The sequence below is a fragment of the Harpia harpyja genome, chromosome 19, assembly GCF_026419915.1.
Source record: "Harpia harpyja isolate bHarHar1 chromosome 19, bHarHar1 primary haplotype, whole genome shotgun sequence".
In the NCBI taxonomy this organism is placed as follows: domain Eukaryota; kingdom Metazoa; phylum Chordata; class Aves; order Accipitriformes; family Accipitridae; genus Harpia; species Harpia harpyja.
Genome location: NC_068958.1, coordinates 21,556,358 through 21,579,026, shown reverse-complemented (window position 1 = coordinate 21,579,026; position 22,669 = coordinate 21,556,358). Strand labels below are relative to the sequence as shown.

Sequence of the window (22,669 nt, the reverse complement as noted above, 5' to 3'; positions counted from 1 at the left end):
TCCCCAGACCCAGTGCCGGCAGCTGCCGTGAGACTGCAGGAATGAGAGCGGCAGATGGAGGAACTGGTTTGGCAAACAGCTTGTTACTGGGGTTCTGCCCACACCAGTGCCTGAACGTGACTCAGGCAGGCTGGGCGCTGGCTGGAGGTGCAGCCCGGGGAGCGGGATGAAGGGCATTGCCCCCTTCCCTAAACCAGCCGCCCATCGTCCGCAGGCTCACACCACAGGTCCCCGCGTCCTCCACCTCTGGCTCATTCCAGGTCCCCCAGACCCGGGTGGCTGTAGCTTCTCTTCAGCACCGATGGGCCAGAGAGCAGGAATATGTAAAGGGGATTGCTGTGCTGAATAGCTCAGATCTCAGGGAGATTTTTAGCTGCTAGAGCTGTGGGAAACCGGGCTCCCTTGTCCCTTCCCCAGCTCTGCCCTTCAGTCGCTTTGCAACCATGGGCTAGGCACGTCAGCTCTGTGCTTTATTTGCCTGATAGGCTTATGGCAATATTTGTTTAGGGCCTTAGGGTCCGTGCAAGGGACCACAGAAACATTTTCCTATTGCACATAAGTTTCTGAGGTCTTGTGTTTCAACCTCCTGCAAAGATCAGGTGGTGGGAAACTCCTTTTGCACCAAGTCTGTGTCTGGGAGTTTACTACAGCCAGCTGAAAAATGCCCTGCTAGCAGGAGTGAAAATGAAAGGCGTCCTGGAGCTGCACAGAACGCAGCTGTGGGGAATAAGTCTGCGGGAAGGCACAACGAGGGCACGGCACGGCACGGCACGATCCCTGCCACGGTCCGGCAGCCTGCGTCCCCTGCACGCCCACCACGGAGCAACTCACCGCTCGGGAGCCTGCCAAGGGACCTGCGTGCCCGAGATGTCAGTGCTACCTAGCTGAAATTCAAAAACAAAGCGGATCCTTCTCCTACCAAAAAAAAAGAAAAGAAAAAAATTATATCCTGTACAAAACTATCCTGTATTCAATAAAGTTTATTGTCCAATCTTGGCTTTGGAGCGTTCACAATACAACTGTAATATAAGCCTTAGCAATAAAATGAGCACATCCACAAAATAGTCCATGACACATCTGAAATACAAAAATTGAAATATTCTTATAAAACATTCAGACACAAGATTGATAGATGGATACAATCTTTTATTCTTTTTTTTTTTTTTGTACCTTTCCATTTATTCCAGAAAAACTTTCTATAAAAAAATCATTGCTTCTTTTGGAATAAATCTTTAAAATCATTTCTTTTAAAATGCATCTTTCGTTTGTACAACTCTAGTTAAATATATTACTGGTATTCTGCAAATGAATCACACCAGAGAACATTCACAGTATGTGTATCCTCGCCGCTTGGATCTATTTTTCCTGCTGTAGGCTGTAGGACAAGCATAATGCTGAGGAGGAAAGAAGGCAATGAAGAAACCAGAAAGTGGGTTTCATAGTGTTTGTGCCCAGACGTCGCTAGTGGGGAGTGCTAAGGGGACATCCAAACGCATTTCTTACAAGACTCGAGCGTACAGAGACAGGACGGCGGTGCGGCACGGCCGGAGCAGCACGGTCAGGCAGAGAGCCGCAGCTTTTGGCAGGTGAGATCATGTCACTTTTAACCTCAGGTATTTCAGGCTCAAGACCTGATGGCCCTTGCAGGACCCGCTCAGCCATCGCTGGCTCTGTGCTCCGAGCAAACCTGGGCTTGCGTGGCTGCAAGATGCCAGATTTAGGCTGGTGAAAGCAGAGTTTGGCCACGTAAGGCCGGGCACGCTCCCACCCCCAGGTCCGGTCCCTTCCCCTTGCCTTGGGACACACACACTAAACCTTTTACTTTCCTCAGTCCAGTGGGTTAGACTCTTTCTCTAATGTTTTCCCACCTGCCTGTTCCTAGCCTGCTCTGGGAGCTCTGGCTCCTGTTTTATGCTAGCCTAATTTCTGACTAAAGATAAGTCATGGGGAAAAAAACAAAACAAAACGTTTGAGAAGCTTGGGAAAACAGCCTTCCAATTACTTTTTTTTTTCATCATGTGTAAGGGAGAGGAAAAAATCCACTTTTTTTGTCCTTAGTCTCCAAGATACAATGTAGTTTTGTTATTTAAAAACTTGACATAGATTGGCAACGGGTTGGGCCAGGAAAGGCGTGTGCATGTGTGTATGGAGAGAGTGAAATTAAATAGCTCTGCCTTTAAGTTTTATTGTTGTCCCGTAACACAGACCTTGCTTTACACATTACTTTACTTACATTTCTTTAACTAGCTATCAGCTGGACAGGCGAAAGAATACAGCCTTTCCTGAGGGCACAGCCAAAACTCCATTTTCCACCAGAACTGGTAAAAAAAAAAAAATTGCAAGAAAAATGTCTGGAAGACAAAGCAACGGTTTCCTTTTGTCAAAACTCCCCATCTGCGATGAGGGCCAGTTACTCTGCAAAGCGATGGATGGGAGAACACATGAAATGAAAAAAATGCCGGCGAGCCACAGACATTCCCAGCATTTTCATTAGCGCTACTTTAAAAAAATCCAACTTGAGAGCCGGCTGGTGATCCAAAAGCTAGGGAAAGCCTGCCCGGGGATGAGCTGCCGGAGCAGGCAGGGAGCGATGCCATCGGCAGCGGGAGCCCTGCTGCAGATTTCCTCCCCTTGCAGGTGGGGAGGAGCGGGGTACCGCTCTGCTCGGGGCTTCTATAAACTGGGGCATCCAAGGGATCTTGGTCCTCATAAACCCAGCCGGACCCTGCGGTCCTCAGGGGGACTGTAACACTATCCAGGAGATGGAGAAAGGGGGATTCGGCTCCCGGCACTGATCGCTGCCAACCTGCGGCTCCTTTTCTTCGGGGTCGGGCAGGCTTTGGCGGGCAGCGTGCCGTGGGAGATCAGACGCTCGGGGCTCTGCCAGCCGACACGTGCAAGCGCAGCAGCGACAGGAGCTTGTAAATTGAACCTCGCTCGGTGAGGCACCAATATTTACACACGCTATCGCCCTTCTGAATAGGAATCAAATATCCACTCAATGTGGTGGAACAAAAGGGGTTATCTTAAATTCGGGCTGTTAGTAGCACACAGGGCTAGTCAATAATAGTGTCTCCTTCAGGGAGGACTTGTAGGAGGAAAGGCAAAGGCTATGAAAGAATAAACAGCAGCTAACAGGCCCTTTCTCTTTGCTATCTGATCCCGGGTAAAGCAGTCCTGTCTACACGGTCATTGCTAGGTCTTTTCCCCAACGTTTCTCCCCAGCGGTTCCCGTAGGTGACCTTGACCTTCAAAAGGAATACCTCTCTTATGCGGGGAGAGCCGAGGCCGCACCGATCTGGTGGTCTAGTGTGGTCTGCCTCCGTCCTCCCGGCGTGAAAGCAGGACGGCTCAGCTGGGCACCCCCTGCCCCAGCGCGCTTTATGCCCAAGGCAATCTCGGTGCACGGGGATGGTAACGCCAAGCAAGAAAACTGCACCAAGACAGGTCAAACGTGTCCTGAATGGGCTTCCCAAGAGCGGGTGGAGGGGGTTCCTGCTCCCTCCGGTCCGATCTGCACTCACAGACCTCAGGGGAGGCTCTGACCCCCCCGGGACGCCAGCACTTTTCGCCCCGTGTACCTGAAGCTGCTGCTGCAGGGGCAGACGCTGCGTCCGTGAGCTGGCCTGCCTGCTGAGCTGCTAATTCCCGATAGGAGCTGGCTGCCCTGGGAAGTGCAAGTCTGCACCGCAGATCCCTGCCATGCCAAGGAAATTCCTGTAGAAAATGCCTTTGTGAAAGAAAAGATGACAGTGCGAGAGTTCAGACTTACTCCAGCCAACACCTCCCTTTGCGAACCTCCCTACTGAAAAACCCCATGCAGCAGGAGCCGGGTGTAGGAAACCAGGCAAAACGCTACCCTGACATCAGGGTGAAATGCGTCACTGGTGGCTGATGGCTATTGATGCTCTTCCCTATCAAATGGAAACAATTAATGAACTATTCAGCCTGCCGTATGCTGGACATACCGAGAAGGGAACTGAGCAGGGATGGGCAAACCTCAAACAATGCAGACGTCTGGATGCTTGTCTAGGACAAACCCGAATTAACAGCTTTGGTCTGATGGGGGAAGCTCGGAGGGCGCATCCAGCACTGGCACAGGGAGGAGTCACCCCAGAAGCTTTGGGAGGCTTGGGGGTCTCCGCATTTATCCTCACGCTTTGCATTTTCCAAGGATCACAGAAGAAATGCTGCAGAGCAAAGCAGAAAACAGAGCCCTCCGTCCCTGCTCGATGGGAAAACAGTGGCATGGAGAGTTACCGTCCCCTGAGCAATGCCTCCCAGGCTGGGAGCGTGACGGGTTAAGACATCAGCATGTCCTGCCAGTGCCAGTGCCCGGTGACAGTCACAGCATCTGCCAAGTCCAGAGTCTCCTGGCCACATCCATGGGCCGGAGGACCGATGGGCGAGAGGACTAGTCATCCGGGACAGCCAAGAAAAGGATGTGAATATTATACAGTAGAAAGACTTCTTGCAACGCTCACACACTCGAAGACGTTTCAGGCTGTTTGCAGGCTGTGGGGGAGAGGTGCAGCAGGGCCTCTTCGCTCAGGATGGATTTGGCACGTTCCTGAAGTGTATGGAGGGGAGAACGCACCAGGAGCAGTCCGCGGCCAGCAAAGCACGCTCAGATCTAAGCACACACCTCAGTCTCACGGCATCGATCTGAGTCAGGGCTGGTACGATCTGGCGTTGGCTACAAATGTAGAGGCCAGGCGAAGAGGTTTGAGGGATGATTTGCTTCTCTCCGGGTCTATTTCTGGTCCCCACAGCTGAGCTGTGGGAGGTTTGGCACCTCTCCCCCTTCCTCTGGGTAGAAATGCACTGAGGTGGGTGTGTGCAACACTTTGGTACGGAGAAGCTGCACGGCTCGGGCTCTGCCACATCGCACGGGGTTCGGCGACGGGACGGGGGGGAGATGCGCTTGTCTGGGAACCGTGTCCTGCCCCTTGTGATGATGGTGGAGAGGGTCCCGGGCTGGGGGGGTGGCAGGCTCGGTGATGAGAAAGGGGCTGCTGCGTCGGGGCCTGGGAAAGGCTGGCTGAAGGGCTCAGCGCAGCAATGGGAGGCAGCACGGAGCCGATGCTCATCTGTCCCCGCTTCTGCACAGCCCTACCAGCAGGTACCTGCACCCCAGGAGGGATAAGCCAGCCCTTGCTCTCAGCTCAGGACATCCCTGGGGAGCAGCCAGCTGACTGAATTTGGAAATGCAATGGTGGCAAGGAGGGGGAGATGCTGGGGGAAGCAAGGGGAAGCCCCCTCCTCCCAGCTGCTCCATCCTTGTCAGGATTCAGGTATCAAAGATGGGGAGAGAAAAAAGGGGTATGTAGGCAGAGGCAAGGGCAAATAAAGGAGGGCTGCCCTGGTTTTTGTGCTTCAGGTGCAGTCTCTCCAGTGCCAGGGCTGGGTCATGCCCCCGACTCGTAACGTGGCTGCAAAGTGTCTCCCCAGGAAACAGGGGGTGCAGAGCAGGTTGTCCGAGCAAAGGTACTTTTTCAAAAATGCCTGCCTGGGCCAAACGCTACGATCCACAGCCCAGCTTTGGAGACACCACTCTCTGCTCACAAAACCTCCCCGTGCCCAGCTCACCCCCCCAAGGGCAGCGAGCGGTTCCCTGCGGCAGCTCATGATCCTGCGCTCCGGGCAGTGCCCAGGGCAGCTCCTCACTAGAGCACCTGCACAGAGGGCAGCGGCTCACGTCTGATGGGGGCAACATGAAAACAAGAGGGGAAAAAGGCCACAGGTCCATCAACAGCAGCTGCTAGGGGCTGTGGTTGTGGGGACGGGCAGGGGAGAGCCTGCGGCCAAGGGCGCTTCAGCATCATCCTGCTCGAGTCAGTAATTCTGCGGTGGGTCAGGTGGGAGCGTGTTGCCGTCTCCTTTCTCAGTGCTTTGATCTCCATGGTGACAAGGGGAACGCGAGATCCGAGTTTAAAATATACTCTGCCTCCTGTTCTTCCCTCGGGCTGAGGAAGAGAGAGAGAGATGGGTCAGAGAGGGCAGACAGCGAGCGGCACTTTGCAGAGAAGCTGAGCCCTGCGGTGCTCTGGGTTAGGAGGTTACGAGCCCATGGCATTCACGGAGGAGGTCCTCGGGACACCTAGATGTGACTTTGGTACCGTGGCAGGTGACAAGCAAGGATGCCCCAGGGGTAATTTGTGGACTAAAGCAGGGGTCAGGGATCAGGTTTGGCTTTTTCCTATGTGGGACCCACTGGGAGTAATCTCAGTGCCAGCACGGTCCGTGGCACCACCTGGGAGAGGTCAGCATGATTTTCCCCAGTCCTACCTGACTGCTGGAAGGCTGAGCCTCGGTAGCCAGGGTCCTTTTGAAGCTGGATCTCCTTCAGGGAGAAGATGGAGACGTCTAGGCAGAGGGGGCAGAGAGAGAGGGGTCAGTCCAGCTGGCTGAGCCGGCAGCAGTCTGCAAACCCAGAGCCAGGAGGGACGGCAGTGCCCAAATGCAGCACTGCACCTCATCAGAGCTTTTCTTCCACGCTCACTCCTACTCTACACTGTCCTGCCCAAAACCGTTTCTTGCTTTCGCAGCCCCCTAGCTCCCACTCCACCCTGCTGCAGAAGCACCCATGTCCTCCGAGTAAGCAAAGACAGGAGGCATCCCGAAGAGATCTGGCTGCAAACCATCACCCTCGGGCTGCGCAGGAGCTCTTTGCTCCACATCCCCCAGGCAAGAGGACAGCGTGCACTTACTGTCAGGCAGGAGGTGCACCCGCTCTCCCAGGCTCTTGAAGTAAGCGTGCCGCAGGGCTGCCTCCGCCGAAATCCGGCCTTTGGCTTCGTACTGCGCAAAGTCCCAGAGAAAGGCAATTACATACATCCCAGAGAAAAAAGTCTGCACGTGCGAGACGGCATTCAGTGGGCACAGAGGCCCCGTACAGGGTGTGTGCACATTTGTGCACCTATGCACGTGTAAGTCCCCGAGCAATTTCATATGCTGCGTGGGTGACAGTGTGTCCAAACACCGTGCGCACCACGGGGGTGTGCAGGCAATTACTAGTACCATTTGCATGTGCACAAGGGACAGCACACACTGTGTGACCGTGAGTGCACCGGTCATGTCGTGCCTTATGGATCACCAGGTTTGTGTCCTCTCACTTGTGTGAAAGGACATAGGGTGAAGGATGATTCACCGTCCTTAGTGGGAGGTGGTTTGGGATAGCACCTACAATGCCATAGCTGTAGGGCTGTGACTTATTCTGCAGTCGCAGCTCCTCTCCTGCCTGGCTCCAAAATCAGCGTGAGGGCAGCCAGAGTACCTTCACTTCAGCAAATCCCTTTGCCATCGACCTGGACTGCTCTACCACTCACCAGAAGGAGATTCATCAGCAAGTCAATCCCTTCTGAGTCCAGCCTTAGAGAAGGAGGAAATGAAAAACGGAGCATTATTGCACCCAGGAGACACTGCAATCATCAATGCAAGGGACAAGTGGCAGCTGGGACCTCCAGTGCACAGCTGCATTCAGAAGCTGCCAGCACCCCAAGGAGGAAATGAAACTGGTCTCCCCAGGCTCCTGCTTACTACCAGCGCAAGCCCACCATGCCTTACGTGTCCCTGCTCAAGAAGGTACCTTGGAGCGTGATTTATTAACGGCTGGGCTCGGTACTGGGTGAAACTGTAAGCCTTAAACTCCTCGTTGGATGTTATTCCAGGCCAGGTGTCTTCTGTTGGGGTTCCTGAGAGGGGGAGAGGGGGAAACCTGTCATCCTCATTTGGTGCAGAGAGAAGAGCCTCATGCATGCGAATGCCAGAATCCTGCCCAGGAGAGAGGGCACGAATATCCCCGGCAGGCTGGGACTCGCCTGCGCGTCCCAAGGGGCAGCCGGCGAGGAGCTCCTCGCCCTCACACCTCTGCTGCCTGCAAGCCTGGTGGGAGGCTGCAGGCAGCCTCTGCCCACGCCTGCCCACGCCTGCCCACGCCACTGCAAGGCTTTGCCAACGGGCTGGGCTCCCTCCAGGCTCCCGAGGCTGCGCTTTGTCACCGCTCCTGCAGTCAGCCACTGCCCTCGCGTGGGGATTTGGGAGACAGCAGAAGACTCACCCAGCAGCCTGAAGATCAAATGCAGCTCTTCTTTCACCGTGGAACCGGGGAACATGGGCCGGCCGGTGACCATCTCATAGTGGATGCACCCAACACCCCTAAAGCAGCAGCAGAGGCTCTGGGATTAGTGAGGGAGAAGCCCTGGGGATGCCCCACCACCCCTTGGCCAGGGCTGAGGCTCCTGGAGAGGGAAATGAGCTCCAGGAGCTGCATCCCTTCTCTGTTACGGGTAACCATTCACCCCTGATGTGGACAGTGTGCTCCAAAGACCTTGAACCCCAGGGGACACGGAAAACAGCGTGGTCCCTGGGAGAGCCCACCACCCTCTGGTGTCACCAGCACCGTGGGCACGTATGGTGCTGCACTGGCAGACGGATGGAAATGCCCGACCCACCGTCTCGGAGACCCTGGGAAGCTCGGTTTGGACCCGTGGCTCACCACATGTCGATGGGTGTGGAATATTCAGTAGATCCCAGCAGGACATCGGGGGGCCGGTACCACAGCGTGACCACTTCATTAGAATACGTTTTTGTAGGGACTGACTTGGCTCTGGCTAGTCCTGAGGATGAAGGGGATGGGCGTCAAGGAGCTGCACCTAGCTGCACCTTCTTGCAATGCTGCATCTTCCCCAGAGAGGTCCACCTACCAAAGTCAGCCAGCTTGAGCTCTCCTCTCTCGTTGATGAGCAGGTTCTGGGGTTTGAGGTCTCGGTGCAGGATCTTTCTCCCGTGACAGTAAGCCAGACCACGCAGCAGCTGGAACATGAAGATCTGTGGGGAGGAGAAGGGGCTGGCATTTAGCACTGGAACGTGGGCACCAAAAATGAGTCTGTCTCAAGGGCTCGGCACCAAAAATGAGTCTGTCTCAAGGGCTCTTAAAAGTCATGGCCGGGAAAGATCCCTCGAAGCCGGCCTGGTGTGGGACACACTGTAGACCATTGTTCAGGCCCATCACCAGCAATCCAGAAAAGGGGCTGAACAAAGTCTGCATGCACAGTCATTTTATTTAGGGTGGCAGTGACTTGGAGAAAAGCTGGTGGAGCATCAGAGCAGGCTGAAAAAGGTCAAAGAAGAGTTAAGAAGGCTGAAGTGAAGAGAGAAGGGGTATCCAGCCTCACCCAGCCCTGCAACACCCTAGACTGCACTCGTGCGGGGAGAGGCAGGGGTACGGGGTCCCCCGCAGCACCGTCTTACCTTCACGTTGTGCACGCTCATCAGGTTCCCACAGTTGTCGAGGTACTGTTTGAGGTCGTTGTCCTGCAAGAGGAAGCACACGTCAGCCTGTCCTTCCCTCAGCCCCCATCGCCCACCCGCAGAGAGGCAACTGTCCCCCTGCTGCCGCAGAAAGCCCCCCCAGACCCACCAGGTACTCGAAGACGAGGGTGAGGGAGCGCTCCGTGTGGATGATGTCGTGCAGGGTCACGATGTTGGCGTGTTTCAGGTTTTTCAGCAGTGACACTGCGAGGAGAGGAGATGGCAGGTTGGGGCAGCAGGACCTGGATACGTCTCGAACTGCACCACCCGTCCCAAATCCGCCAGCATTGCTCAGGAGGGCTGTGATGGGGAAAAGCCCCTCCTGCCCTCACCTTCTCGTATGGCCGTGCAAGGTGCCCCTTCCTCGTGCTCCAGGCGGATTTCCTTCAGGGCAACAAGGTTTTCGGTCAGCTTGCTGCGTCCCTTGAAGACAGTGGCATAAGTGCCCTGGGGGGGGGGGAGAGAAAATACAAGCCATGCAGACCATTTACCAGCGTGGCACAACACTGATATACTCCATAACATTTGGAGGAAGGATCATTTGAAGCTACAGGGCCAAGTCTGAAGTCCACAGAAAGACTTGGTCTAAAAATTGCGAGGTATTGAAGAAATTTGGCTACAGTCTGCCCTTTGCACTTCAAGCTGCCCTTCTAACTTAATTTAAATCCTTACAGGGGTTTCATAGTCTACTCACCTCTCCCAGTTTGTCCAGTTTAACATAGGTTTCCAGCTTCCCAAACCCAATATCTGACTGCAAGAGAGAAAGGAAAACATCACTGGGAGGGATCTCATCCAGGGATGGCTTCACCTCCGGGGGGAAGGTCAAGGAGACTGGACAGTAACAGCTTTGAGGGCAGATCAGGTGTTTGCATGCAGAAGCCCAGCTGATCTAAGTACATAAAGTCCATTACTTTCCTGGAGAAGCCCTGCAGGTGACCAGGCAATCAATCAGAAAACCTTCACAACCCACTGGCTGCTTAAGCGAAATGGATGGCACCTGCATCCCGTACCCCAGGGCGGCCGCAGCCTGCACGACTGCCCCTTCCCGCTGCCACCCCTGCAATTCCCTTCTCCTCTCACCCACCACCCTGACATGCCACCAGCAGCAGCCGAGTCGAACAGGAGCTGTGATTTGCAAAGAGCCGATGCCCTTTCTATGGCAGAAGCCTCGTGGGATCCTGCTGCCGATGCCCAGCCCTTTTCTTGAGTGCTTTCCTATGTCCTGGTTTTTCCTGACTCCGTTCATTTCTCTGTGTGCTGTTTAAATCAAGCGTGAAAGGGATATTTTCCCATTTGGAACAGTAACTCTCTAACATATTGCTGAGACCTGCTCTTGTGTACCCGGTGAAAGAAGGGCAACCACTGCAAGACCACGGATTTAGGTGTCACTCCTAGCAGACCCCTGAAATCGCAGTTTTCTGTGGGGACAGAGGCACCTCCTCGGTTAGTCTGGATTATCTGTGTGCCAGGGCAGGGGACGGTTCCCAGCACAACAGGGCCCAAGGCCCAGGGCAAATCATTCCTCCTTAAGCTTAATAAACCGGTCCCATTCCCCCGCAAAATAGATTTGTGGCGGTGTAATCCCAGGCCAGCAGCCGGCTCTGACTCCAGCCCAGCTAAAGACCCCCCAACCCAGCAGCGCTGCCCCCCTCTCCTGAGCCAAGGGCCCGTGCCATGCTGCCCACCATCAGCAGATGGAGCTGGATGGACAGCTGTCAATCCGCAGGCAAAGACAAGGGCTGTGCAGGGAAAGGGTCCCCTGGGGGAGGCACTGAAGGAGCCCCCCTGCCCTGCGCCCAGGGCTCCGCCGGGAGAATCAGCAGCCCCAGGTCTGGGATGCTCTCACAGCATCCCCTGCTCACCAGATCTGCCCCACGGAAAGGCTTTTTCCTTGCAACAAGCACTGACCACACCACCAAGCCCTCACCAGCTGCTTTCTTGCAGGCTGCATTTGGACCAGCAAATCCCAAGGGAACATAGTGGTTTTTTAATGCCATTTTGGCTTCCCCAAACCCTCTGTGTACCCTGGGAACAGATGTGTCCTGAGCAGGGAAATGAGGTGGCTGCTGCAATCTGAGGTGCTGTACACCCCCCAGAGCCATACTGGGAGCATTGCAGGAGCATGCCTATTCATGGCGGGGACCATGAATATTAATGGCACATTGCTCTGGCTGTGTCTATTTTATTGATTAGACAGAACAGGCAGGTAAATGCAAGCTCTCCTCTTCTCCTCCCTCTCCCTGAATAGGCATGCCAGATCTGAAGACGCCTGCTGAGACCTCGCTGTTGTATCTGTATAGCACTGAGCACTCCTGGGCAGCAGGACACAAGCTTGCACATTTGTAAACAGGGCACCGGGTTTTTGCTCCTACATATGCTGATGCTCTGCAGTAAAGAAACCGAAATGCCAACACTAATGCAAAGGCTAATTCATTATTTATCGGCATTTGCATTTCAACTAGCAGAGGCTCCGGCACTTGCTAAACCGCGGGAGGCTTTCCACCTCCCATTTGGAAGGAGCCAGGCCAAGAGGAAAGCCAGGTATGTGCAGAGGTGAGTGAAGGAATGTGCAGGCCTGGGGATTTGCACAGCAGTATGCAGATGTGCATGCGTAGGAGTGACACGGGGGAAGAGATGCAGATGTGCAAGGTAGGGGGAATGTGTGCTGCTGGGAGCGTGCAGAAAGGGATTTTCATGGGCAGGGATGTGTGCGTGTGTATCTCCATGATGCACAGACGGTACAAGTGAGCTTGCACAGCAGGGCATGACTGCATGGGTGGGTGGCAATCAGCACATGCATCTGCTGGCTGGGACTTGTATGCACGAAGAGAGACGCTGTGCCCGGTACTGCTCGCTCTGCAGCGTGAGACTTACGAGGGAAGCCCGTCGGGACATCCTGCTGAGGGGCTTGGGGAACTCCGGGCTCTCCATCTGCAGCTTCTGCAAGAACTCGGGGGGCAGGCGGATGTCCATGGGCAGGGAAAGACGCTTGCTGACATCCTGCGGAGAGGGCCAGAAGAGCGGGTGATGAATGCATCTGATGAAAGGAGGACTGTGCAGAGACATTCAAGGGGAAGTGCTCCCTAACCAGAGCTGGTATTAATGCCGAAGCAACGGGTGCAGCATCTGTGGGACCCTTAGTCAAAGGAAAAAGGAAGGTGCGCATGCATGCACGTGCATGGGGATGCGCACTGGGCTTGTCGGCTACTATGGGAGTCGTGTTGAGTGCACCCAAGAGTACATCAGGGCTCGTGTCTGAGACTGCCAGGTCCCCACGAATCAAACACCGGCTCTTCCAGCCAGCAGGCAGGTGACAACCAGAACTTGCCACGTCCCTTCTGCCCGCTCCAGCCTGCAGCAGTACTTGCCTCCATGGAGAAACGGCGCTGGTTGTTGTTGCGGTAGCGCACGGCCATCGGGGACTGGCCTTCCACCTCAGAGGGGGAGATGGGGCTGGTGTCTGCTCGGAAGTCCCTGCCCAGATGTCCCAGCTGCAGGTGCCCTTGAGCCAGGTCTGAGGACAAAGAGAAAGGAGAGCAAGCCGCTGGAGTGGTAGCAGATGTGCCAAGGCCCAAGGCGCTTGCTTTGGAGAAAAGAGAGTGAGAGCAGGGCAGGGAGGTCCGGAGATGCTCTGGGGCCATGGGAAAGTCTTCTTCCTTCTCTATATCCAGGAGGCAGAGGGAATACCTGCTTTTTGCTCCAGACCCCTGGTGCATCGCCACTGACACAGCTCTGCTCAGCAGCACCCCCAAAGTGCCCTCAGGCAGCCCCCTGCAATGAAGGTCTCTTTTGACAGATGGGGAGGGGGATGCAGAGAGGGGAACTGCTTCACACCCAAGGCCACCCAGATCTCCCACGTCCCAGTCCAGTGCTCAACCCACCAGGCAGCTCACCCCCCTGCAGCAGCACCACAGGGTTTTGCAGGGGTGAGCATTCGTCTTAACTTTCCAGCCTTATCTTCACTAACGTCACATTAGACAAAACGTGATTTGCGCTTTAGGAACACCTTGGTGCCTGACGGTGGCTCTGGATCCCTCTGTGCTAGGTCTATACAAAAACAAAACAGAAAAAGAGCCCTGCCCCTGGGGAGCTTACAAGCACGCGTACCTAATCTGCCTCAGGAACCACCAAAACTAACAGACATCAGGGTACTTTCCTCCAAGGATGTGACCGTTTCTCAGAAGGTGTTTGGGATTAAAGGCTGCAGAGTCATTTACTGCAAAACAAAACACTCCAGGCTTTCCTGCCCCAACCTGCTGCACTTTACCAGACACACAGTCCCCAGAAGCACAAAAGCTCTCTTGAAAACCAAAGCAGTTCAGAAAAATAACTCTTCTCTTGGGACTCCAGGTGTGAACCCTCACTGAGCCCAAGAAACCCTGAAAGGAGCAAGAAATCAGAACAAAATAAGCCATTGAGCTCCCTCTGGTCTCCAGTTTGAGGCTTGCACTTAAACCTCCTCATTCTGTAATTACCAGCTGGTTGGTAGGAATATTCTGGCACGCATAGACCCGGACATTGGCACAGCAAAACACTGACGAGTTCAATGCAGGTCGCCTGGACCCCAGTGAAGTGGATTCCCCCGACTCACATGGATGCCATTCAGAGGGAGGCAGCGCTAACTGGGTATGCTGGGAGGGAGGAGCCAGGGCTAACTGGATGTGCTGGGATGGAGGAGAACCACCTCCCCAAGGGAGGGATGCATCTCCCTCTGAAAAGGTGTAGGGCCAAGCAGCGACGACTGTTTTGTCCCGGTCCTGGTGGCCACACAGCTCTCCCTTCTCGTCTAAACTTTGCAGCTACACAGGGTCCAAGGGCTCTGCCATAAAGCACCCGTGTCCTCCACGGATCCGGGCACCCTGCAGTTATTTCCCCAGAGCAAGGAGGAACATTGCAGGAGGGAAACTCCCCAGGGAGGACTTGCGATGTCCCAGGCTGAGCCACTGAGCCCTGCCCCTTGCCAAGCCCCTTCCCTGAGCTGCACAGAGACAATCCCCTGCTATGCCTAATGCAGATTTCGGCACACCGATCCCAGTGTGTTCAGGCAGCCAGCGATGATCTCATTGCTGAAGACTGGAGAAGGAGGGCTGGCTTTCACGGGGTGGTGAGCAGGGCTGAGACCTGGCTGCAGTTTGCTCATCTGATGGATGAGATGTGGCAGGCAAGTGACCTGGGAAAAGACGTGGTTTTGTGCCACGGTCACTGGGGGACCAGGGGACCCGTGAGCTAAGGGATGCAGGGCGTCCTCGATAGACAGCCCGCACCTAAGGGATGGGTTCAGCCCACGCCACTGGGCTCGGGAGCATCTCAAACAGTGCCAGGAGGTTTTGGGCAGCCAGGCAAGAACCAGGCACAGAGTCACCCCTTCTCCCAGGACCGCTGCAGGACTCTGGTCCCTGTCCCTTTCTGGCCATCTGTTTGTGCAGGAACAGTTTGGAAACTTACCCTGAATTAATCACAGGAATGAAGTTAACGTGGATCAAACTGGATCAAATCTTTTTAACTTGCTCATTTCCTAAGTAAATTATCAAAAAGAACCCCCAAAGGCCATTTAAAATCTGACTGAATGGAGTTCAACTAATCCACTTTAAATGATAGTTTGGGTGAATTTGTGCTGGTTCCCATAGGTAAACAAGCCCAAAGTCTTGGGAAAAGATGCAGCCTGCCCTGAAAGGTGCAAACCAGCAGCACTGTCCCTCTGAACCAGCAACCCACCAGGTACATTAGCGTCAATCTCTCCTCATCTACAAGAGCACCAGATGTAAAGCCAGAGGTAAAACGACAAACTGGACATTCCAGCGCATGCAAAGAGGAATGGGATATGCAAATGATGTAAACTACCGCAGGATGGGAAAAACACGTAAAAATACACAGAAGACTTGCAGAGATGAGGGAAAAAGTGTTTTGGCTGCCCTGGGGCCAGAAAGGGCAGGCGGGAGGTCCCAGCCCAGTCCGTCCTGTGTTGTTGCGAGGTGCCCCCAGCACCCAGAGATACCCAGTCCCGCAGAGATGCTCTCGCAGGGCTGGGGTTGCCCCTGTGCTTGGAGGACCTTGCCGGGTGCTCGCGGGAGAAGACGTGAAGCTGTGGGCATGCAAACGTGAGGGCCTGTTTGATTCTGCTCGGCATTTCATGTGGATTATGGTGATCCCTGACACTCTGCAAATAATGAGGCTGCATGGGATATCAAAGCAAATTAAAGTGAGACCGCAGACACGGCGGCTGCCTTTGACGAGCCTCCCGCCTTTTTTTATAAATATATTTAAACACTGCCTCTGCCAAAACAAGCTTTGATCTCCCAAGGAAAGGGGCCAGAACCCTTCACTGCTTGCCTGACTTACAACTTTTAATTACTTTGCTAAGTGTGAACTCTCCTCTCAAAGCTCTGTTACACTCATGAGGCAGGGCTGCACTCAGATCTTGGATTATTCATCCTCCTTCCTCCCCCTCATCATCACTTCTTTGTGGCCTTGCACTCCAAAGGCCAGATCTAGCTCTGATTTATGCCATTGCAAACCAGGAGTTACACGGGCTTTGCAGCACAAATACTGAGACCTTCTCTGGCCTCGGAGGACAGATCAGGTAGCTGTTTTGGGGCAAAGCCTTGGCATAGATAGGAGCTGTTGCTGAATGCCACCAGCTCTTATCAAAGCAAATGGGAGACACCAAGACCTCATACCTCTGAAAATCCGGAGTATGGAGAGGAATGGGTGACTGGGGAAGCCCAGGAGGAAAGGAAGGAGCCTCCCTGCCTTCAGCCTTAATGTGAGGCTGGAGCAGCCGCGGAGAAGGTTCCTCATCTCTGAGGATGAGGAGATGGTGCTGGCCTTTCTCGAGGACATCAGATACTGCACAGAGCCCAGCCTGGGCTCTCCTTAACCCAGGGGCTTTCTTCCACCTCTGTCTCTGCAGCTGAGCAGCCGCCGTGGCCGAGGACAGGCTGTGCTGCCCAGGGGAGGGATGCACGGCAGGGTGGGGGGGCATCGGCCGCCCCGAGGCAGGCTGCGAGTAAATCAGGCTCTGACCACAGGCACCCCCTTTCCCTCCCTGCATTGTCAGACGCCGCCAAGGTGACATTGCCTGTGACGGGATGTGTCCAGGCTGGAAAGCTGTTTGCTTTTCCATTTGCCAGCTCTGCTTCTCTCAGACCTTGTTTTATCAGCCTCTGCGGGTGAAGTCATGAGAATTACGGGACGGAGAGGACAGAGCCGGGGATTTCCCACCGGATCACCGACAGACGAGGCAGGGCTCTACCCACGAGAAGGCCTTGCCGTGTCCTGTTGCCAGAGCCAGAGCAGCTCTGCACATGCTCTTGGAGCATTTCACGAGAAGGTCTTCTGGCCTCTGCATCACCCTCCTCCCCAAGGACAGGCGGAGGCACTCACAGCCCCCAAAGTGCAGGATTTGCAGACTGCCGTGACCTGTGAATGCTGATAACCTGTGACTTCTGATGCTGGAGGGAAAATAAAAACTGCAAGCAATTCCCTGAGGAGCTGTGTGAGGTGATGAAAGAAAAGATGATGTGCTGATCTCTGCTGTGATTAGCACTCTTTTCTGGAGCCAGTGATCACAGTGCCTGAACTGTCACAGGTCATCTGCTCACCAGGAGAGAACAGAGCACTGCAGGCAAGCCTGCCTGCCATGCAGACAGCCGAGAGAGCCCCAGGGGCACGTTCAGAGATCCTGAGCAAGGAAGGTGAAACCTGAAGCAAAGCTCTTTCATGGGGAAGAGAAGCAGCACAAGAGTGACTGCCATGGCTCTAGTCTCAGCTCCGCTACCAGCTTTCTGCACAACTGTACCAAAGTCATTTTGCCCCTCTGCACTTTGATTTCTCCATCTGTAAAAGGGAGGAGACCAACACCTCCGAGAGAACTAAAGTCAGAGCCCTCTCCGCACCAGGCAGCTCCCCAAGGTCCAAACCTCACCACCAAACCCTGCAGGAGAGCAACTTGCACACAAACCCCCTTCTCATCCCCTCCAGCACCACCAAAACGATCCCATCCCCTTACACATCTGAAGCATCACACTCCCACACCGTACCCCCATGCCTCTTCACCCCGGGGTGCTGGGGCTCATGCCCCCCCCGCCAGCTCTGCCCCTCGGCACTGATGCCTCCAGCTTCCCTTTGCCGAGCCCCCGCCAAGTCCTCTTGGCACAGGGATGTGGGCAAAGAGCTCCCAGCCCGGAGTGGTTTATTAAACAGCCGAAGAGATGCCTCAGACAAATGTGGCTGTCAAGGCTCTTCATAAACAACAGCCGCAGCCTGCAGGAGACCGAGATTAAGGGCACTGTGGAGGTGACTTCTCGGGCTTGTTTACAATCCCCAAGGGAAACTTAATCAAGAGATCTCGGGCAGGAGGGAGCAGGATCCGGGTGGTGGGTATGGCAGGGGCAGCGCGTTTTGCCTGTGCTGCGTGGGAGAGGGCTCCGGTCCAAACCGGGAACCGTGCGGTGGGGAGCAGGGGGGGCACCTGGGAGGGAAAGCTGTGGCAAGGGGCCAGGACGTGCCGTGTCCACGCAGGGAGGGAGGTCTCGACCGGTGGGGGCTGGCGCTGGGGCAACCCGTGGCAGCACACGAGGAGCCGTACCCCACGGGGTGGTGTGGCGGACCCCGAGTCCCTGCTGCATTCCCGGGTCCAGGCAGAAGGATCTCCTAATCCTACCACGTCACGGTCTAGTACTGGTCCAGCCTCTACCCACAGCGTCGGGAACGTCCTCAGTCCTGGCCCCAGGCTCAGTCCACTTTGCTCTTATTCTTTCCTGGCTACCTCAGGAGTGAGACCAAAAGCCGGAGCGGGGGGCATAGGCAGATGCTGCGTGCACTGGTTTGCCATTCAAGGGCAAAGGAAGAACCGTGACCGACGCTTCATTAAAGCAGAAGAATGGGGAAATCGCCTCTCCAACAAAGCCTCGGTTTGCACGGCGGAGATAACGAGCCGAGGCTCAGACATCCCAGAGCAGAAGTCCCCCAAGGAAGGCAACAGCAGGAGCAGCTGTCAGCGCCCAGGACTTTCTTAGCCTTGCACCATTTCATCCCCGCAGCTTCCGCACATCTAATTAAGGGCTCAAATCTAATTATAGCCCTTGCTGCTTGCTAGGGCGGGAGGGGAGGGGTGTGTGTATAGGAGCGGGGAAGGAGGCCATGAAGGGATGCTGTTCAGGGCAGCCTGGGTGTCTGGAGGGATAAAGAAGAGCGTCAGGAGCTGCAGCAGTGAGGAAAGCCAGCTCTAAATTAGGTTACTGCATCTCTTCTTTCAAGCAGGTTAGCTGGCAGAGAGACGATCCCTCCCTGCTGGGGCAGATGCGAGTGCCAGGCAATTACATCACGGCCTCAGCCCCTGCTTGCAGCAAAAGTTTCTAGCAATTGTGGCTGCAGGGTGAGGGGAAAAAGAGCTTGAACGTGACCTGAGCGGAGCTGAGGGCACCGACACATGAACGGGCTGGCCTGTGGCAAAGCGAGTTGTTTTGGTAGGAGGCGGCAGCAAACGCATGACGTGATCGCCAGGAGCGGTTCAGCCTTGCGCTCGCAGCAGTGAATTTACCCCCCGATGAATCAAGTCTAGCTTTATCAGGTTTCCAAGCGCCTGCCTGTCAGCGGCTCTGCCTGCTTGTCCGTGCACGGCCGTCTTGGCATGATCTGCTCCCAGTTTATGCCTCGAGCGTTGCCTCTCCCTTGATATGCCCATAGCCAGAGACAGCAGAGCCTGCCCCAGCCTGCAGTGAGGCGGCTGCTCTGTTTGCAGAAGGGATGTGCCCTGTTCTGCTCATGGAGGTGTTAACCCTAAACCTCCCTGCTCCCTGGGACCTTGAAAACTGCACCCCAGGAGAAGGCTGTGGGTCCAGGAGCAAAAGATGGTTCGGCGAGCCCCTGAACAGAGAGAGCAGCCCCTTTGGCTGGGTGGAAGCATCAGCCCAGAGCCTTGGCGAGGGCTCAAACACCACTGTCACTTCTGGGCAGGCAGGAGGAGATCCCACGCTTTCACACTCTCTACCTTAACCACAGATGTGTCATCCCTCTCCTTTTTGTGCAGATACCTTTCCCTCCTATAAGGCTTTCCTTATGCAAGTATAAATCTCTCTTCAGATCAGATTTAATGACAAGGTGTTATTAGTCCTGCTGGATAGATGGGGAAAGCAACACAGACAAAGGGGCAGTAACTTTCCACACCTCAGCACACCCAGAGAAAGGCCGGGGGGGCTGGAGTGGAGATGCTTGCTGGCAGCGCTGACCCCAGATGCTCTCGACCGGCCCCAGCACCGCGGTAGGGGCCCAGGGGCTCCTTACCTTCATTCCTTCTGTTGTTGAGCTGGTTGAACTGCTCCGTGAACTCTGTCAGTGACTCCTCGATGGTCTCCGTCCGAGGAACCGAGAGTGAAAACCTCCGCTTGAAGTTTTTCATCTTGTTCATTTTACCTTGTGCTGCGAGGGATGGCAGAGCCCTGCAGGGGAGAGAGCAGGCTGAGAGGGCTGGACGATGCACGGGATGGCCCCCCAGCCCCACAGCTCCTGCTCTTCAGGGCTGGCAGCACCCCGACCCGAATTTCCCCTGCTGGGGATCTGCAGGGGTCCCCGGGAACATCCTCTTCTCCAAGGCACCGCTGCTGTGTCAGAGCAAAAGAGGAGCCACATGGTCACCAAGGGAATCGGGTTCCTCATGTCTTTAGGAGCTGACTGTGGTCAAGAGGTGCAGGGAGATTTTTCTGAGCTAGTTACCAGAGATGAGCCCAGGGCAGGGCTGTGCACACTGCATCGCAAGTACCAATACAGGCTGCGCCTTACAGCATCCTTGGAAACTCCAGGAATGCCTGGAACAGGGAAAAGCAGGGTAGAAATAAAAGGAAAGCAAGAAAGAGTAAACAGTGATGGTAAAGATTCAATACCACACTCTTCCCTGTACAAGGAGGCACCTCTCCCCTGGCAGTTTGGTCTCTGCTTTGCCCTTGCACGAAAGACTTTCTGAGCCAGCAGCAAAATTCTGAGTGGGGCCAGTACCGGCCGGGGGGATCCCCAAGAGCCACAGTAAGGGGAGATGCTTCAAGCTCACAGCTTGCTCACAAGCTCTTGAATGACTCATCCTGTACGGGCATTAGAATCGCCTTAGCCAGGGATCTGATTAAAGCAATAAAACCCTTAAATGAAGAAAACCCTCAAGGGGCACATGGCGAAGCATGCTGAGTCTGAGCAGCCACGCGAGCAGGCTGAGGGAGTTTGCTCTGGGCGTCTCGGAGCCACACGCCGCTTTGCCTTTCCTACTTCGGCTCTTGCCAGGCCTGTCTGTAGCTCAGCAGCGCAGCTGGGACCGGGCTGCAAGAGCTGTCTGTGGATGGTTTGGACTTCAGCACCGGCCCCGCTGCACTCCGGTGTTATTCCTCCTGCCGAGCACGGACCCAGCAAACAGCCCATGCTCCCTGTCCCCTGGACCTGCAGACATCGGTGTCTCACCCCCAACCAGCCACAGCTCTGCCCCTTCCAGTCCCAGGCCTGAGGAGGTTTGGGTCTGTCCCTCGCCCCTTCCCAATCTGATGATGCTCCTCCACCAGCCTTTATCGTCTCAACCCTCTAACCTGTCTGGCGGGGGATTTTCCATTAAATGCACTCGCCTCCTTTAATGCTACTCTCACCCACCAACCCAAGGGGGGATCTTAAGGGAAAGATCATCCCTTGGTACCAAAGAGGCATCAAAGCTACACAGAGCGGCTCTTTCCTGCACCGACACGCACACATCCCGCAACTTCTCCCGCAACCCTGGAGCAGGTCGGGCCCCCCTTACTCCTGGGTGTCCCTGCTACAGCTGAGCAGCCCTCTTCCCTGGCTCTCCCCACTCCTTCCCAGCCCCCCCCCCCGGGGCTTATCAGCACAAACAACCGGTGATCACATTCCGGACTGATGCGATCAGACACAGCATCCGGGAGCTAATGCATCGCGTCGCCAGGGCAACGGGAACACTTGGGTTGACACGCCTGCATCTGAAAGCTTAAAAGATTATCCGTCAGCAATATAAACACTCCGTTTGGGTGTCTGCCACGCTCTGCTGTGAGGCATGGCACCCTGCTGTGGGTGCAATCCCCTGAAAATCCCTGGGATTCACCTGAATCCTGGGGACTCACCCCCCTCAACCATCCCCACTCATCTCCCACCTTTAAAGCTGCAAAAACCTAAAGCTGAAGGCTCGCCAGCAATGCTTGTGTACCTGGAATCAGGGCTGGGGTATTTGGCTGGGGGTGGGAAGGGAGACTGGAGGCTGCTTTGAGTTGCAAAGCGAGGCAGGAGGATGCTAGACACATCCACTTCAGGCTTCAGACATTTAAATGTTTTCTCAGCACTACAGAAACATGCTTTGACAACAAAGATGTTGGCACTAGTGAATGCTGCGTTAACAAAGTCTCCATGCTGGTGCCTTCCTCGTGGCCAAGAATAAAGTCTCCAAGCAGTGCTGTTCCTTCTGAAGGGAAGGCAAAGCTTGACACTTACCTTGGAGCCCATTTTCCCAGCCCATGGCTCTGATCTGGCTCCCTACCTTGCAAGCTAAGCAAGTTTTAACCCAGGCACTGCTGGCGTGTGGAAATGCCGCTACTGTTGCAGGCACCCAAGGAACTAAACAGACCTGAAGTGTTTTGCTCCAGCTGTGCATGCTGACACTGCTGAAGTGGTACTAGTAAAAGCTACAGAGGGTCCTGTGCTAGGCACTGTTTTACTCCCATACAGGAAACAGGAGCTGAGGGGAAATCCGGGATGCTCCCAGCAGGTACATCAGAGGCTCAAACAAAAGACAATCATTCCACGTTAATGTTCAGATAAGCCCCACCGATTATTCTTTCAAATGAGGGCATAAGCAAGTTTCCACACATCTCTGGTGAAGGTTACACTAAGGAACTGCACTCTGGTAGCATCCTGAGTGATCCTTGCACGTGGCCGTAACACAGCAAGTGCAAGGACACACTCGCAGCAGCAAGTGCTGCAATTACCTGACTTCAAATCCACCCGAAGGTATCAGGCTGCTTTCACTAGAAACTGGCAGGGAAGAGAGATAGAGTTGCATGAGATTGCCCCTCGCCAGTCCCCCAAGATGCTTAAATCACAGCTTGGAGAGGAAGGCTGTGTTTCAAGAGAGATTTAGCAATGCTGTGCACCCCTAACAGTGGATGAAAGAAGGCTATCCAGCTCCTGGATAACACACTTGCAGGACCAAGGAGGACAGATCCCAACCCTGAGCACCATCCCCTTTCCTGCCCTTTTGGAAAGGGCACCCCACCTGGGACTGGGAGGGACTGGGCTGGTGGGCTGGGGGCTGCTGCAGAGCCGCTCAAGCCCCCCCGCGCCTGCCGTGCCCAAAGGACAGCAGTCACCCCGCTGTGCT

General features: G+C 55.0%; 1 protein-coding gene across 3 annotated transcripts in view; it reads right to left on the bottom strand.

Moving 5' to 3' along the window:
• Nucleotides 1–962: 962 nt before the first annotated feature.
• CDK18 (cyclin dependent kinase 18) overlaps nucleotides 963–22,669 on the bottom strand; it is a 40,087-nt gene continuing 18,380 nt past the window's right edge. For all 3 annotated transcript variants that reach the window (XM_052815256.1, XM_052815255.1, XM_052815254.1), the window contains exons 2-16: nucleotides 19,597–19,751; nucleotides 12,681–12,826; nucleotides 12,187–12,312; nucleotides 10,007–10,063; nucleotides 9,645–9,759; nucleotides 9,422–9,516; nucleotides 9,253–9,315; nucleotides 8,706–8,829; nucleotides 8,498–8,618; nucleotides 8,060–8,157; nucleotides 7,589–7,694; nucleotides 7,329–7,371; nucleotides 6,711–6,801; nucleotides 6,289–6,366; nucleotides 963–5,966 (exon numbers count right to left, since the gene is read on the bottom strand). In XM_052815256.1, coding sequence (XP_052671216.1) covers nucleotides 5,932–5,966; nucleotides 6,289–6,366; nucleotides 6,711–6,801; nucleotides 7,329–7,371; nucleotides 7,589–7,694; nucleotides 8,060–8,157; nucleotides 8,498–8,618; nucleotides 8,706–8,829; nucleotides 9,253–9,315; nucleotides 9,422–9,516; nucleotides 9,645–9,759; nucleotides 10,007–10,063; nucleotides 12,187–12,312; nucleotides 12,681–12,826; nucleotides 19,597–19,720 — 1,422 coding nt within the window. In that variant the 5' untranslated portion in view covers nucleotides 19,721–19,751 and the 3' untranslated portion in view covers nucleotides 963–5,931. The remainder of the gene's footprint in view (nucleotides 5,967–6,288; nucleotides 6,367–6,710; nucleotides 6,802–7,328; nucleotides 7,372–7,588; nucleotides 7,695–8,059; nucleotides 8,158–8,497; nucleotides 8,619–8,705; nucleotides 8,830–9,252; nucleotides 9,316–9,421; nucleotides 9,517–9,644; nucleotides 9,760–10,006; nucleotides 10,064–12,186; nucleotides 12,313–12,680; nucleotides 12,827–19,596; nucleotides 19,752–22,669) is intronic.